At 42.7% G+C, this 12,500-nt stretch overlaps 1 protein-coding gene across 1 annotated transcript in view; it reads left to right on the forward strand.

The window, feature by feature from the left end:
• Nucleotides 1–12,500, forward strand: part of LOC133000177 (dedicator of cytokinesis protein 3-like) — a 95,864-nt gene that overhangs the window by 26,382 nt on the left and 56,982 nt on the right. The window contains 4 exon segments of the mRNA XM_061070041.1: nt 6,816–6,964; nt 7,409–7,493; nt 8,467–8,508; nt 8,717–8,871. Coding sequence (XP_060926024.1) covers nt 6,816–6,964; nt 7,409–7,493; nt 8,467–8,508; nt 8,717–8,871 — 431 coding nt within the window.

Raw genomic sequence — 12,500 nt, forward strand, 5'->3', positions numbered from 1 at the left:
CCGGATGTTGACGTCAATCAGCAGAAACAAAATTAAATACTTCACAGTGAAGTTTGACCTCGACAGGCTTTCATACTTTCTGCTCTGAAAACATGTTTGAGCCAAAACCTTCACCTGAAACTCTCTCACTGAATGAGACCAGATTGAAAGAGGCTGAAGAAGATTTATTCAGTTTATGTTCTTCATCTCATTCACTTCCTCTGCCGCTGATCTGAAGTTCAGGGTTTCATTCAGTCTCTGTTTCTGATTCCTCTGGAGAAACGGGAGGCGACGGGTTCCAGTATCAGTCGAGTGGAGGAAATCAGATGCTTGGTTTTGTGGCCTTCGGTGATTTGCTTCAGTGTTTTTCGTTTCACTGACGCGGCAGCCACCAGTTCGACGGCCGAGAAAAAGAAGCAGGACGTTCGCTAACGTAACGGAGGAGTTGGGAGTTAACTCACGTCCTGTTAGGAGGATTCAAAAAGGGAACTTCCTGAAAGTAATCCCATACACTGATCTCCTTACTGAATTTGCAGCCTGACTCGTTAAGGCTAATTTATGCTACTTTTAGGTTCACTTCCAACCAGGACCAGTGTCGGTTTGTCGTATTGTTTTGTTGTGTATATATATATATAAGTAAATGAGTGTTGGTGGTAGCCCTGTAGGAGGGAGAAGCCTTTTCCTTTACCCCTGTTTTCTCCTGTGTTTTCCTGAGTAGGAGTTAGATAAGCATTTGTCTTTTTGTTAACAGTTTTATTTCATAGATAGGAACGTAGGGAATAAGATTGTTTTGTTTGTTGTGTTGGCCTTTCTCCCTCTGAAGCAAATAAAAGCTACCACTAAACCAGAATCCTTTGTGACACTGGCCTGCTTGGGAGTGGGAAGAATGGGGGGAGCACCACATGGCACGTCTCTGGGTTCCCCTAGACCAGGGGCGTAACAACGATAAGAGATTCGATTTCCAAACATCCACTAGAGGGCAGCGCAGATTAAAGAGTTTTCGGAACACAACAAACATTGCGACAGTTCGCTCCATGACATATGGCCAACGAATGTCTCTTCCATTCACATTGTGCCGTCCTATCCCAGGGTTCATTGCGTGCTGGTGACAAAGCTAATGAGCTGAAGTCGCTCAAAGTAGCTAACGATGCTACAGTTAGAGAAACACAAATAGTAATAACTCTGTGTTGACGTGACGTGAAACTGGGACAAAGCTCCGATTCGTTCACCTGGAACTTGTGCAGATGCAAAATATCCTTTTTCTGATTCTACTTTAATTCTTATCCAACATTTAAACCTCGACAGAGACACGAGCCAACGCTTCAATCCCCCCCCCCCCCCCCCCCCCCGAGAGAAGCCGTGAAACTTCACAACAGCTTTTTAACTTCTCGTTTGTCAGGTGTGAAAATGGAACAGGAAGTCGCTAATGGAACAGAGGTGTTGCCATCGTCCCATTCGATATCCGAGCTGTCAGGACCAATCACATCATCTTACTTATTAATGTCTCTCCCTCTGGAGACCCTCCTCTGGTCCCCGACCCCCCCCCCCCCCCCCACGTGTTTAACCGCTCGTGTAGTTTCCTGCTCCGGAGGAAAACGTGTGGGTGTTAGTGGGCTGTCAGAGTGATTTAGATCTTCTACCTTCTAACTCTAGAAAACAAAAGGACAAGGCAGCAATAAAGAGGAGAGTAAATATGTGATGTAGTCGCCCGACGCTGAGCTTCTCTTCCTCTTCAGCTTCTCTTCCTCTTCAGCTTCTCTTCCTCTGCAGCTTCTCATCCTCTGCAGCTTCTCTTCCTCTTCAGCTTCTCTTCCTCTGCAGCTTCTCTTCCTCTCAGCTTCTCTTCCTCTGCAGCTTCTCTTCCTCTGCAGCTTCTCTTCCTCTGAGCTTCTCTTCCTCTTCAGCTTCTCTTCCTCTGCAGCTTCTCTTCCTCTCAGCTTCTCTTCCTCTGCAGCTTCTCTTCCTCTTCAGCTTCTCTTCCTCTGCAGCTTCTCTTCCTCTGCAGCTTCTCTTCCTCTGCAGCTTCTCTTCCTCTTCAGCTTCTCTTCCTCTGCAGCTTCTCTTCCTCTGCAGCTTCTCTTCCTCTTCAGCTTCTCTTCCTCTGCAGCTTCTCTTCCTCTGCAGCTTCTCTTCCTCTGAGCTTCTCTTCCTCTTCAGCTTCTCTTCAGCTTCTCATCCTCTGCAGCTTCTCTTCCTCTGAGCTTCTCTTCCTCTTCAGCTTCTCTTCCTCTGCAGCTTCTCTTCCTCTGCAGCTTCTCTTCCTCTTCAGCTTCTCTTCCTCTGCAGCTTCTCTTCCTCTTCAGCTTCTCTTCCTCTGCAGCTTCTCTTCCTCTTCAGCTTCTCTTCCTCTGAGCTTCTCTTCCTCTTCAGCTTCTCTTCCTCTGCAGCTTCTCTTCCTATGCAGCTTCTCTTCCTCTGAGCTTCTCTTCCTCTTCAGCTTCTCTTCCTCTTCAGCTTCTCTTCCTCTGCAGCTCTGCTCAGACGTTTGGGTTCTGATATCCAGAAACCGCACATCTCCTTGGAATAGCTCCATTATCTGAGATTTGCTCGACTGGGGTTTGTGGTGCTGAGGCGGCGCAGATGTGTTAAACTGTGTTAATGCTTGTGTTTGTGTGCTGGTCCCTGCAGGATGTGAAGGTATGATTACTCACTCCAGCTGGGGAGAGAGGAAGAGGAGGCAGTTAGGGAGGGAGGGAGGGAGGGAGGGAGAGAGGGAGGGAAACTAAATCCACGAATAGTCCTCACAAAAGCGAGTTGGGGCCTCTCCCTGTGAGACTCTACTTTCCCTGGAACACAGATGGATCGCTTTCCTTTCACAGCTCCATCTTTCTGTATCCGTGCTGTGGGCGGAGCTATTTCTGAGCGCCAGCTGGAGCTGCAGCGAGCGGCTGCCTCCTGCTGTTAGAGCGGCTGCACCTTCTCCAGGTCCTGCTGATGGAGGGTCAGAGGTCGCAGCTCGTCCTCCCACAGACTGGGACGTCCAGATGTCACAGAAACGCCTTCAGTTCCAGTTTTAAAGCAGAACTCAGTCCGGTGGAGGACGAGAAGAGGAGAGAAGACGATGAAAGTCGTTCTCAGATATTAACTAAAGTTTGTGTTTCATATGAAGAACAAAGCAGGAGAGTTATTTGTGTTCTTTGTTTTTTTAATATTTTTATTAGAAGGTATGGTACAGTAGAACAGGAAGCAATGTCAAATTTACATTGGGTATCTCAAAATCGCAGTCAGACAATTAACAATATATAGAGACATTGACACCATAAAAACACTGTGCATCACAATGGATTAAGAGTAAGGTATACAGTCTTCCTCCTAGGATGTTTTTCTTATTTTATGGACCACATGAACGTGGTCATACGAACAATACATTACACAACTCAATGAAAATAATAATAATAATGAAAGATAGATAACTGTAAATTCTATTAAATAATAATTAAGTATTAAAGCTGCACAGTATAGATAAATTAAAAGGAAAACAAAAAACAAAAGAAAACACAGAAAAAAAAGAATAAGTAAATGAGTGAATAAAAAGGAAGAAGAAAGAGAGAAAAGAGAGAGAGAGGGGGAGGGGTCCGTCAATCAGGGGGCAGAGACTGGAGAGAGTGAAAGAATGTAAGAAAGGGAAGCCACTTACTATAAAATTTGTTAGAGCTACCTTTCACCGAATATCTAATCTTTTCCAGCTTTAGGAAAGACACGGTGTCGTTGAGCCACTGAGTGGTTATTTGTGTTCTTCCAGTTTCTCGTCCGTAACGTGTGAGAAACCTCATCAACACGTCCACTCAGACGTTCTTTCCAGAGTCACTGACCCGGACGTTAACATTCTCACGTACAGTCGCTCTGGATCCATTCAGGAGATTATCTGGAAATCAGTGCAGGTCTGAAATCAGCTTCAGATTTGAACCCGTATTTAAACAAACTCAGTTAAAACAGATTAAACACTTTTAAGTAGTTTTGTCTGAACCACTGAACGAATCTGAGTCCTGGACGACTCATTGAAATCTGATAATTTGATCGTCGTTAAACACTCGTTATGTTTAACTTGGTGAGTTATTGTTGACTCAATGCTGCTATTATCGTCTACATCAGGAGATTATCAGGAGTTCAGTGCAGGTGTGAGAGCAGCTTTATTCAGTCGACTCTTTGGGCTTTTATTCTGAAAGACAGACGTCTGTGTGTAGCTGTGTCTCAGCCTCAGGCAAAACTCTCAGAATCCGCTCACAAGTTAATGCTGTGACAGCGCTGAATATAATAAATAAATATAATGCAATATTTATTAATCCATCTATTTATCAGCAAACATGTCAGAAAAATAGAAATTCTTAATTAAACAGCTTGATTGAATTGAAGCGAGTGTGAAGTTCAGTGACTGATTCCATAACTGCTTGTTTCACTTCTCATCTTTTTAAATGATGTATTGTTCAGTGCTCAGAGAGGTGACATGAGATACATTGTTTTATTATGTATTTATTTATTATTAAAGTTAAGTAAAATCAGAAAGTTTTAATAAGAAAATGTTTTCAGTAGATCTTTAACCTCGGGATCGAATAGTTCACTAACGTGGACCAAGCCGCTAGGATGCATCGTTTAAATCTGTTGATGGAGATTCAAGCTGTGTTAGATATTACAGATGGATGAATGGATGTGAAGGACGAGGATGAAGATGGATGAAGATTGTCTGTGTTAGGCTGGTGTGGGAGGAGACTCAGGGCTGAGGTCGGACCCCCAGACCGAACCTTGAGAGATACATGCGAGAAATAATGAAAATGAAGGGATGTGGGTAGGGATGAGGGGAAGAGGGGGTTGGATGGAGGATCTGAGACAAACAGGACGGGTTGAGCAGGTAGAAGAAGGGTTGGTGGGTAGTTAGAGGAGGGATTGAGGGGTTGTGGATCTGGAGCAGGTGGAGAACACGGAGGTTTCCTCTCCTGTGTTCATCTGAGGGAGAATCACAGACTCTCTGAACTCCAGCTGAGCTCAAACATCACACTTTCCCCCCCGAGGCTCCAGAGACTGACAACAGGCAGCAAGTGTCGGGCAGCTCCCAGGAGTCAATGTGTCAGAGAGCCTCACTCGCTCTGTCTCTCTCTCTGTCTCTCTCTCTGTCTCTCTCTCTCAGAGCGGTGTGTGTTTTGTGTGTCCCTGTGGTTCTGGTCTGTCTCCCACTCGGTGCTGCTGACTCCTCCTGCAGCTGTGATGGAGGAGTTCCCTCAGGAGCTGGTTATATATAAGAGCTTTTAGATATGAGCTCAGTGAAAGAAGCAGAATGAAGTGTAGAGATGAAGTAGAAGCAGAGAAGCCTCTCGTGTAGTTACAGCCACTTTGTTTCCTTTCAAATAAATAATCCAGCCGTCGGTTCTTCATCATTAAGATGCACAGCTGCAGGGAATCTCACTTTCCTGTATCACCCTGGTGTGTTGATCACAGATAATACTGTTGATTAGTTCAATTTCTTTTTAATTTGTTATCATTAGTCCTCATATAAAGTTTAGAGCTGAACAAAATCTCATTTCTCACAAACTAGTGCAACAGAACATGAACAGTGAAGGAGTGTGTGCACAGTCAACAGTACCCATACTCATATTTACTATACTTTACTATATGCTTATTGTGAATGAGTATTGAAAATAGACTCTATAGAGTTGATATTGTGCCTCTAAATTGTAAAAACTAAAAAATAAATATAAAATCATAGATATTCATAGTCATATCGATTAAATTGTAATTTAACAAATAGTACAAGACTATTAATAATAGTCTATAATATAGTATAGCTGTATAATAGTTTTATATAATGGTCTATTATGGTAATAATAGTTCAAATATAAATCTGGATCTGGTGAATTTAAATGAGATTTCATAAGGAGACTGTTTGGCCTCAATCTTCATTTGTTTTCAACTTCTGGTGGATGAAATGATAAATAAGTGAGAAAATAAATCCAGTTTGTGTGAAAGTAATGAATTTAATTTAATTAAAGTTTACTTTTCTCCCTCCTTTAGGATCATATGTAAAATCTTTCCCTGCATCTTATGTTGATGTAGAATTTGAATGTGAACCCTCAGCGAGGTTCTGAGTCCACCGGGCTTCTCCTTACAAACAAATGCTAAACAGATGCTGAGCTGCTGTACTCGACTGCTGTTGTTGCTAAGCAACTGCTGGTGTAATGTGGCGCTTGCTGGCTAAAAGTTGTAATATTTTTAACCTCAGGTTCTAAAAACATGCAAATCAGCGAGTTGTGACGGGACGAAGCAACAGGAGGTTCTCTGAGGACACGATGCCTCAGAGGAGACCAGGACGTAATGCTTTAAATACCATCCTGTAAACTCACACAGACACACACACACACACACACACACACACACACACACAGAGCAGTATGGAGATGAAGCAGTTCTTTATATTCTAGCAGTTTGATTTAAGGAGAGTTTTATTGTGTAGCAGCCAGTTGTAAACTGAGAGTTTGGAACTTCCTAAAAAGTAATTCAAACAATCAGAACACATCGTTGTGTTCATGTGAGTTTATTGTAATTAGACTCTTAGGACCACGATGAACAGAAGAAACATTTGATACAAACCAGCTCATTCCACAGTGGTCAGGGTTTGATTCCCGGTCAAACCTCCAGGGGGAAGTCCTTGTGTCCTGCAGAGCAGAGACCTGGACACAGTGAGTGTGTTGACATGAGCAGCTGTGTCTGTGCCAGAGTCTCGAGGAATCGACCACAGCGCCGCCTGTTGGTGGCCCCCCCGCTCCCTGCCAGAGAGTGACAGTACACAGAGGGGGTGTGTGACACGGATTAATGTGACTCTCTGTGTGTGTGTGTGTGTGTGTCAGAAACACAAGGTGGATCTGTTCTACAAGGTTCGCCACGTGATGATGGAGCTGATCGACCTGAGGAGGCAGCTGCTGTCAGGTCACCTGACACAGGACCAGAGCCGGGACGTCAAACGCCACATCACCGTCCGACTGGACTGGGGCAACGAGTGAGAACACACACAGACACACACAGACACACACACATTAGCATGTAGTATTTGTACAAGTGAGTTAATGAGTAAGTGAACAGGTATCAGGCTGATAATCTATTTATGGAAGAAATAGTTTAAATCTTTCAAATTAGACAATTAAATTTGTATTCTATTAGGTACTTTGGCATCAGATTACTCCAAAACTAGACGATAAAAGTACTTTTACACTATTTGTGCGAATAATTACAAAAATACAAGGCTTATAAACTACTTATATGTGAAAGTTTGGTATCGGAATTTAAATCACTTCAGGTTGAAGTGGATCTTCTCAGATGATATTTCAGTTTTAGTCGTGGTTTTATTTATATGAGACACATGTTTACACTTCATGTGAATATAATCAAATCATATTTCCTTATCACCTCTCTCTCTCTACCTCTCTCTCTCTCTCTCTCTCAGACACATGGGTCTGGACCTGGTGCCGAGGAAAGAGTTTGACATGGTGGACGAGGAGCAGATAAGCGTCTCAGATCTTTATAAAATGGTACGAAATGTTGTTGCTAAACATTAAAGCGTCACTTTGTAACTGTCACTGAGCCACAGCGCCCCCTGCAGCCACACGTATTGATTAGAATGTCTTCCTCTGTCTGGAGCTGGTCGTGACAGTTGAAGACGTCCCACACATTCCCTGCAAGTTCCGAGGTGGTTTGAGACACTAGGTGGCGCTATGAGTTAAGATAAATGTAGTAATACGTGTGATTTTAAAACAACATTAACGTATTTGTTATTCGCACTTTTTTTTCAGATATGCTGATAGTGTTATAGAATAATCTGTGGGTTATTTTTTCGCTGATTTCTTTCAATGTTTTAATAAAATATTAAATGGAAAAAAAACTGCAGCTAATTAGCGAAGTGAGGAGGATTCAACGTCTCTGAGAAACACTTGATGCTCAGTTTCTTACATCAGCGGCTTTAAATAACTGAGCTGCACCGGTCAAACACGGTTGTCGTGGAGATTCCTCCTTTGTCCTGTTGCCTAGAGACGGATCTGGAGACAGGACGAGACAAAGGAAGAAGGACAGACACAGGGTGAAGTACTGAAGTTTATAGATGGAAGGATGGAGAGAATCAGCAGAAGAAGAAATAAATATTATACAAACGTCATGTAGAATAAATCAGCTTTTACAGACGTTTTCACACGGACGAGAACAACGGGAACAAACACAGACGGAGAAAGTTACTCAGACGAGATGAAGTTATGATTCTGAGCGGATGTGTTGTTTGTTTTCTGAAATGGAGACAAAGCTTTTCCTGTTTGCTCGTCTCCGTTTTTTATATTTGTCCCAGAGAAAGGTCGAGATGAAGGAAACACAGAGATAAGATCAAATTGAACTTTATCGATCTCTGTGGTGAATTTACACGACGACAGCAGATTAAAAACACAACGAGAAGATGAAGTGATAAAGTATAAATGAAGATGGTGTTGTAGAATATAATTAACTGTGTCTCTTCCACAGCATCTGTCCAGCAGACACAGTGTCCAGCAGAGCACCACACAGGTACAGTACTGCAGTACATTGTATACAGTATATTGAAGTCATCATGTACTTTAGTTACGTACTTGGTCCGAAACTTGAAAGAGAAAATGTATAAATCCTTTGGGTCTCAAGACATTTTCCCCACAACTTGTTTTTGTGACGACAATCACGCTTATGTGTCAAAGGAAACTAGAAACATGTGAATAACATGCGTGTCATCGGTTTCCAGGGCGACGGCACACGGCAGCGGCACGGCGACCCGGGCCGAGTTCCGGTACCACACCACCTGCTGGTCAACCTGAAGAGCTTCACCTACAACAGCATCGGGGAGGACACGGACATCTTCTTCTCCCTGTACGACCTGAGAGAGGGAAAGACCATCAGGTGGAAAACACACACACACACACACACACACAAACACACTCTCAGACACACAATGTTTGCTCCGTGGATTTGTGTCAGCACATTGTGGTTTTTGTGTTGTGAAGTCAAACTAGTGATTAGCAGATGAAATTAATCTTACATAACAGACTTTTGTTGGAAACACTGAAACACCTGAAAGTCCAAAACACTCGTCTGGAAAATACTTCCGGGGAATTGTGATGTCATGTGATGTCACATTGTGATGTCATGTGACAGTGCCCAACATTTACATTTACAGGACCCTGATTATCTGTACAGACACACACACATACAAACACACACACACATCTATTCCCTCTTGTTGTGTGTCTTTGTTAGGTCCACGGTGTCTCCGGGGATCAGGAATACAAACCTGCTTTATTGCGAATAAGCACGTAACAGTACAACCACGCACATCTTGGATCCTCCCTCTCTCTCTCCCTCCCTCTCTCGCTCTCTCTCCATCCCACCTTCCCTCCCTCCCTCTCCCGCTCTCTCTCGTACATGACACATTAATTTCATAACCTAGAACAAACTTTGGTAAGTGGCTGCACAGACCTGCTATGAATAATACATGACCCCCACCCCCATCATAATGAACGTCCATCAAATATACATTAGTGGAGCAATCCCAATGCTAACAGGTAAAGGTTAGCTAATGTCAGTGTGTGTGTGTGTGTGTGTGTGTGTGTGTGTGTGTGTGTGTGTGTGTGTGTGTGTGTGTGTGTGTGTGTGTGTGTGTGTGTGTGTGTGTGTGTGTGTGTGTGCGTGCGTGCAGCAGGTCAGTGCCGGGTCAGTGATGTCCTGTGTTGTTCTCTTCCTGTTATATAAGCGTGAGGAACATGAGTTCATTTGGAGAGAATGTAAAGATGGTGGAGAGTGAGCAGCCTCATTCACACCTGAGGCCAGTCTCTGGGATCACAAGTCGCTCTATGCACGTTAGTTCACACCTGGATTATATTAACTGTTATTTGAATGAGTCTCCAGTAGCCACGTGTGTTGGAATCTCATTCCCCAGTTCTATATTCACACAGACACACAAAGACCAGAGCTACTCAGCAAAGGTCTAACTACAGATATGATTCACTGCAATGTATCGCTGAATCAACGTCTGTGTGACTATGACTTTTATTATAATGCAAACATGTTTTAACATCATTTATTGTCAGTTTTCATTTAGATTATTTATCATCAAATAACGAATTAAACACAAACTGATCAGAAACACTTGAACAAACTTCGACGAGATAAGAACGACCTGAGATGACACAAACATCTTTAACAAACATTTATTTAACGTCTACTTAGATTTGTTTGTTTGGTCCATGTTCCATATCCTAACATGGGGGGGGCCGGAGCTATGAACTATACTGCAGTCAGCCACCAGGGGGCGATAGAAATGCTTTGGCCTCATTTTCGTGCGACGAGGTTAAAATTCCGTGATGATGAAGGAGAGAAAATAATTTGTATCATGAGAACTAAAATTCAGAAAAAGAATCTGCTCTGAGGCTGTTCAGCTCTCGTGTGTGTGTGTGTGTGTGTGTGTGTGTGTGTGTGTGTGTGTGAGTGTTGTGTGGGTGTGTGTGTGTGTGTGCAGATGTGTTGCTCTAACAGCACGAACCCTCAATGGAGTGGAAGTGATGGTGATTGGCTCATATGCATTCTCAAATAGTACATTTGCCTGCCTGTGTGTGTGTGTGTGTGTGTGTCCACCATGTGTGCACGGGACTGTGTGCATCCATGCATACATGTGTGTACAGTATATGTCGGAGCGTGCAGAACACACAGCAGAATCAGTGCATGTGTGTTGGAACACATTTGTATCAAACAGGACATTTTCTGATTGTATCTATGTTGTTTGTGTTTCCGCTTTCAAATCCATGTCGACATATAATAGTGTCAGTGGTTTTGTGTGTGAATGTGTGTGTGTGTGTGTGTTTGTGTGTGTGTGTGTGTGTGTTTGTGTGTGTGTGTGTGGGAGTGTGCTTGTACGTTTGTATTATGATGAATGTACACAATTATACTCAGTACACTTGTGCCTAATGTATAATCTTGTGTCTGTGTGTGTGTCTGTTTGTGTTTTAATGTTTGCAAGTGTGTGTCTGTGTGTGTGTATGTTTGCATGTTTATGTCTGCAGGTGTGTGTGTATGGGTTTGTGTGTGTATTTTTGTGTGTTTTTGTCTGCATGTGTGTGTTAACAGTATGACAACATCATTTGGAAACCTCCTCTCTTCCCCCTCGTTGTTTGTGTTTGTTTAGTCTCGGGGGAATTAGGATAAACTGTTTAGTTCAAAGAGTCGGACACAAAGTGCATTGTGGGGGATTTGTCGTGGTTGTTTGAACGGTGTAAACATCGATATCAACCTGCTGCTGTTTATGGTTCATAGTGAAAAAAGGAATCAAATCCAGTGAAAGTGACAAACACACAATGACTCAGCAGGTTTTTCCTCACGATGACGTTCAGCTGATCAAACAGATCTATCTTTATTGTTTTTATGTTTGACTACTGGGTTTGTTTTGTATGTAAATGTCTTTTATATGGTTGGGACCAACTGAAAAATAAATGTATTTTTATTATTATTATTCATAACAGATAAAACGATAACAAATCTGATGTTGAACGAACCTGAAGAGAAAACTGAAGAAAGCTTCGTTGCTCGTGTTCTGTTATTAATTCATAAACACATGAACATATATGATCTGTTTGTGTGTCGTGCATCATTTGTCTTGTTCCTTCTCAGGATTACAAGAAAACATACGTGTTCTTCAGATATAAAGAAGAAACCCCAAAATAAAGTGATCACATATAGAACTATACACATATTAATACTGTATATTTAGACTTTCTATCTGGATCTTTGTTTCTCTTGTTTCACACTTTCTCCAGATATTTTGCTGATTTAAATTATAAACAACTAAACATAATCATGTGCAACAAAACTTCTCCCAGCGTGTGTGTGTTCAGCTTTTTCTGGTATTGTTGGATTTTATAGCCGTCGTCATCAGGTGCTTCCATGATGACATCACAGAAGCACCTGATGACATCATCATTTACGTCACGTAACACATTTTCCAGCTTGATTCAGAAACTCAGGAAATACATTTATTTCTCAACACAATGCTGCGTCAGTCGATTGTGTTTCCAGATGCATCATCGTCCTCGTAGCCTGGTGTCTTGTGTGTGTGTGTGTGTGTGTGTGTGTGTGTGTGTGTGTGTGTGTGTGTGTGTGTGTGTGTGTGTGTGTGTGTGTGTGTGTGTGTGTGTGTGTGCATCACAGAGACGAAACATGAGCAAATGTCATTGGATTAGTGTCTGCACACACACACTGTAATTACTGACGTGTGATCAGATCCTGGGACAGAAGCTCGACGCCATGTTCACATTCATCCAGCAACACAAACTGTTTCCTGTGTGTGAGCCTCTCGTCCACACGGCAACACAACTTCAAGTCACTGATTGTTGTTGCAGACTTTATCGACTGAGTCTTTTAAAACAGAGACTGGAAAATATCGATCGGAGTGTCGACGAGACTTTAATCCTCCGGTGGGTGATTCCCAGAAGAAGCTGATCAGGAGGAGCTGGACCTCCAGGGTCTGCATGAAAAGTTTG

Source organism: Limanda limanda, chromosome 4, assembly GCF_963576545.1.
Source record: "Limanda limanda chromosome 4, fLimLim1.1, whole genome shotgun sequence".
Classification (NCBI taxonomy): domain Eukaryota; kingdom Metazoa; phylum Chordata; class Actinopteri; order Pleuronectiformes; family Pleuronectidae; genus Limanda; species Limanda limanda.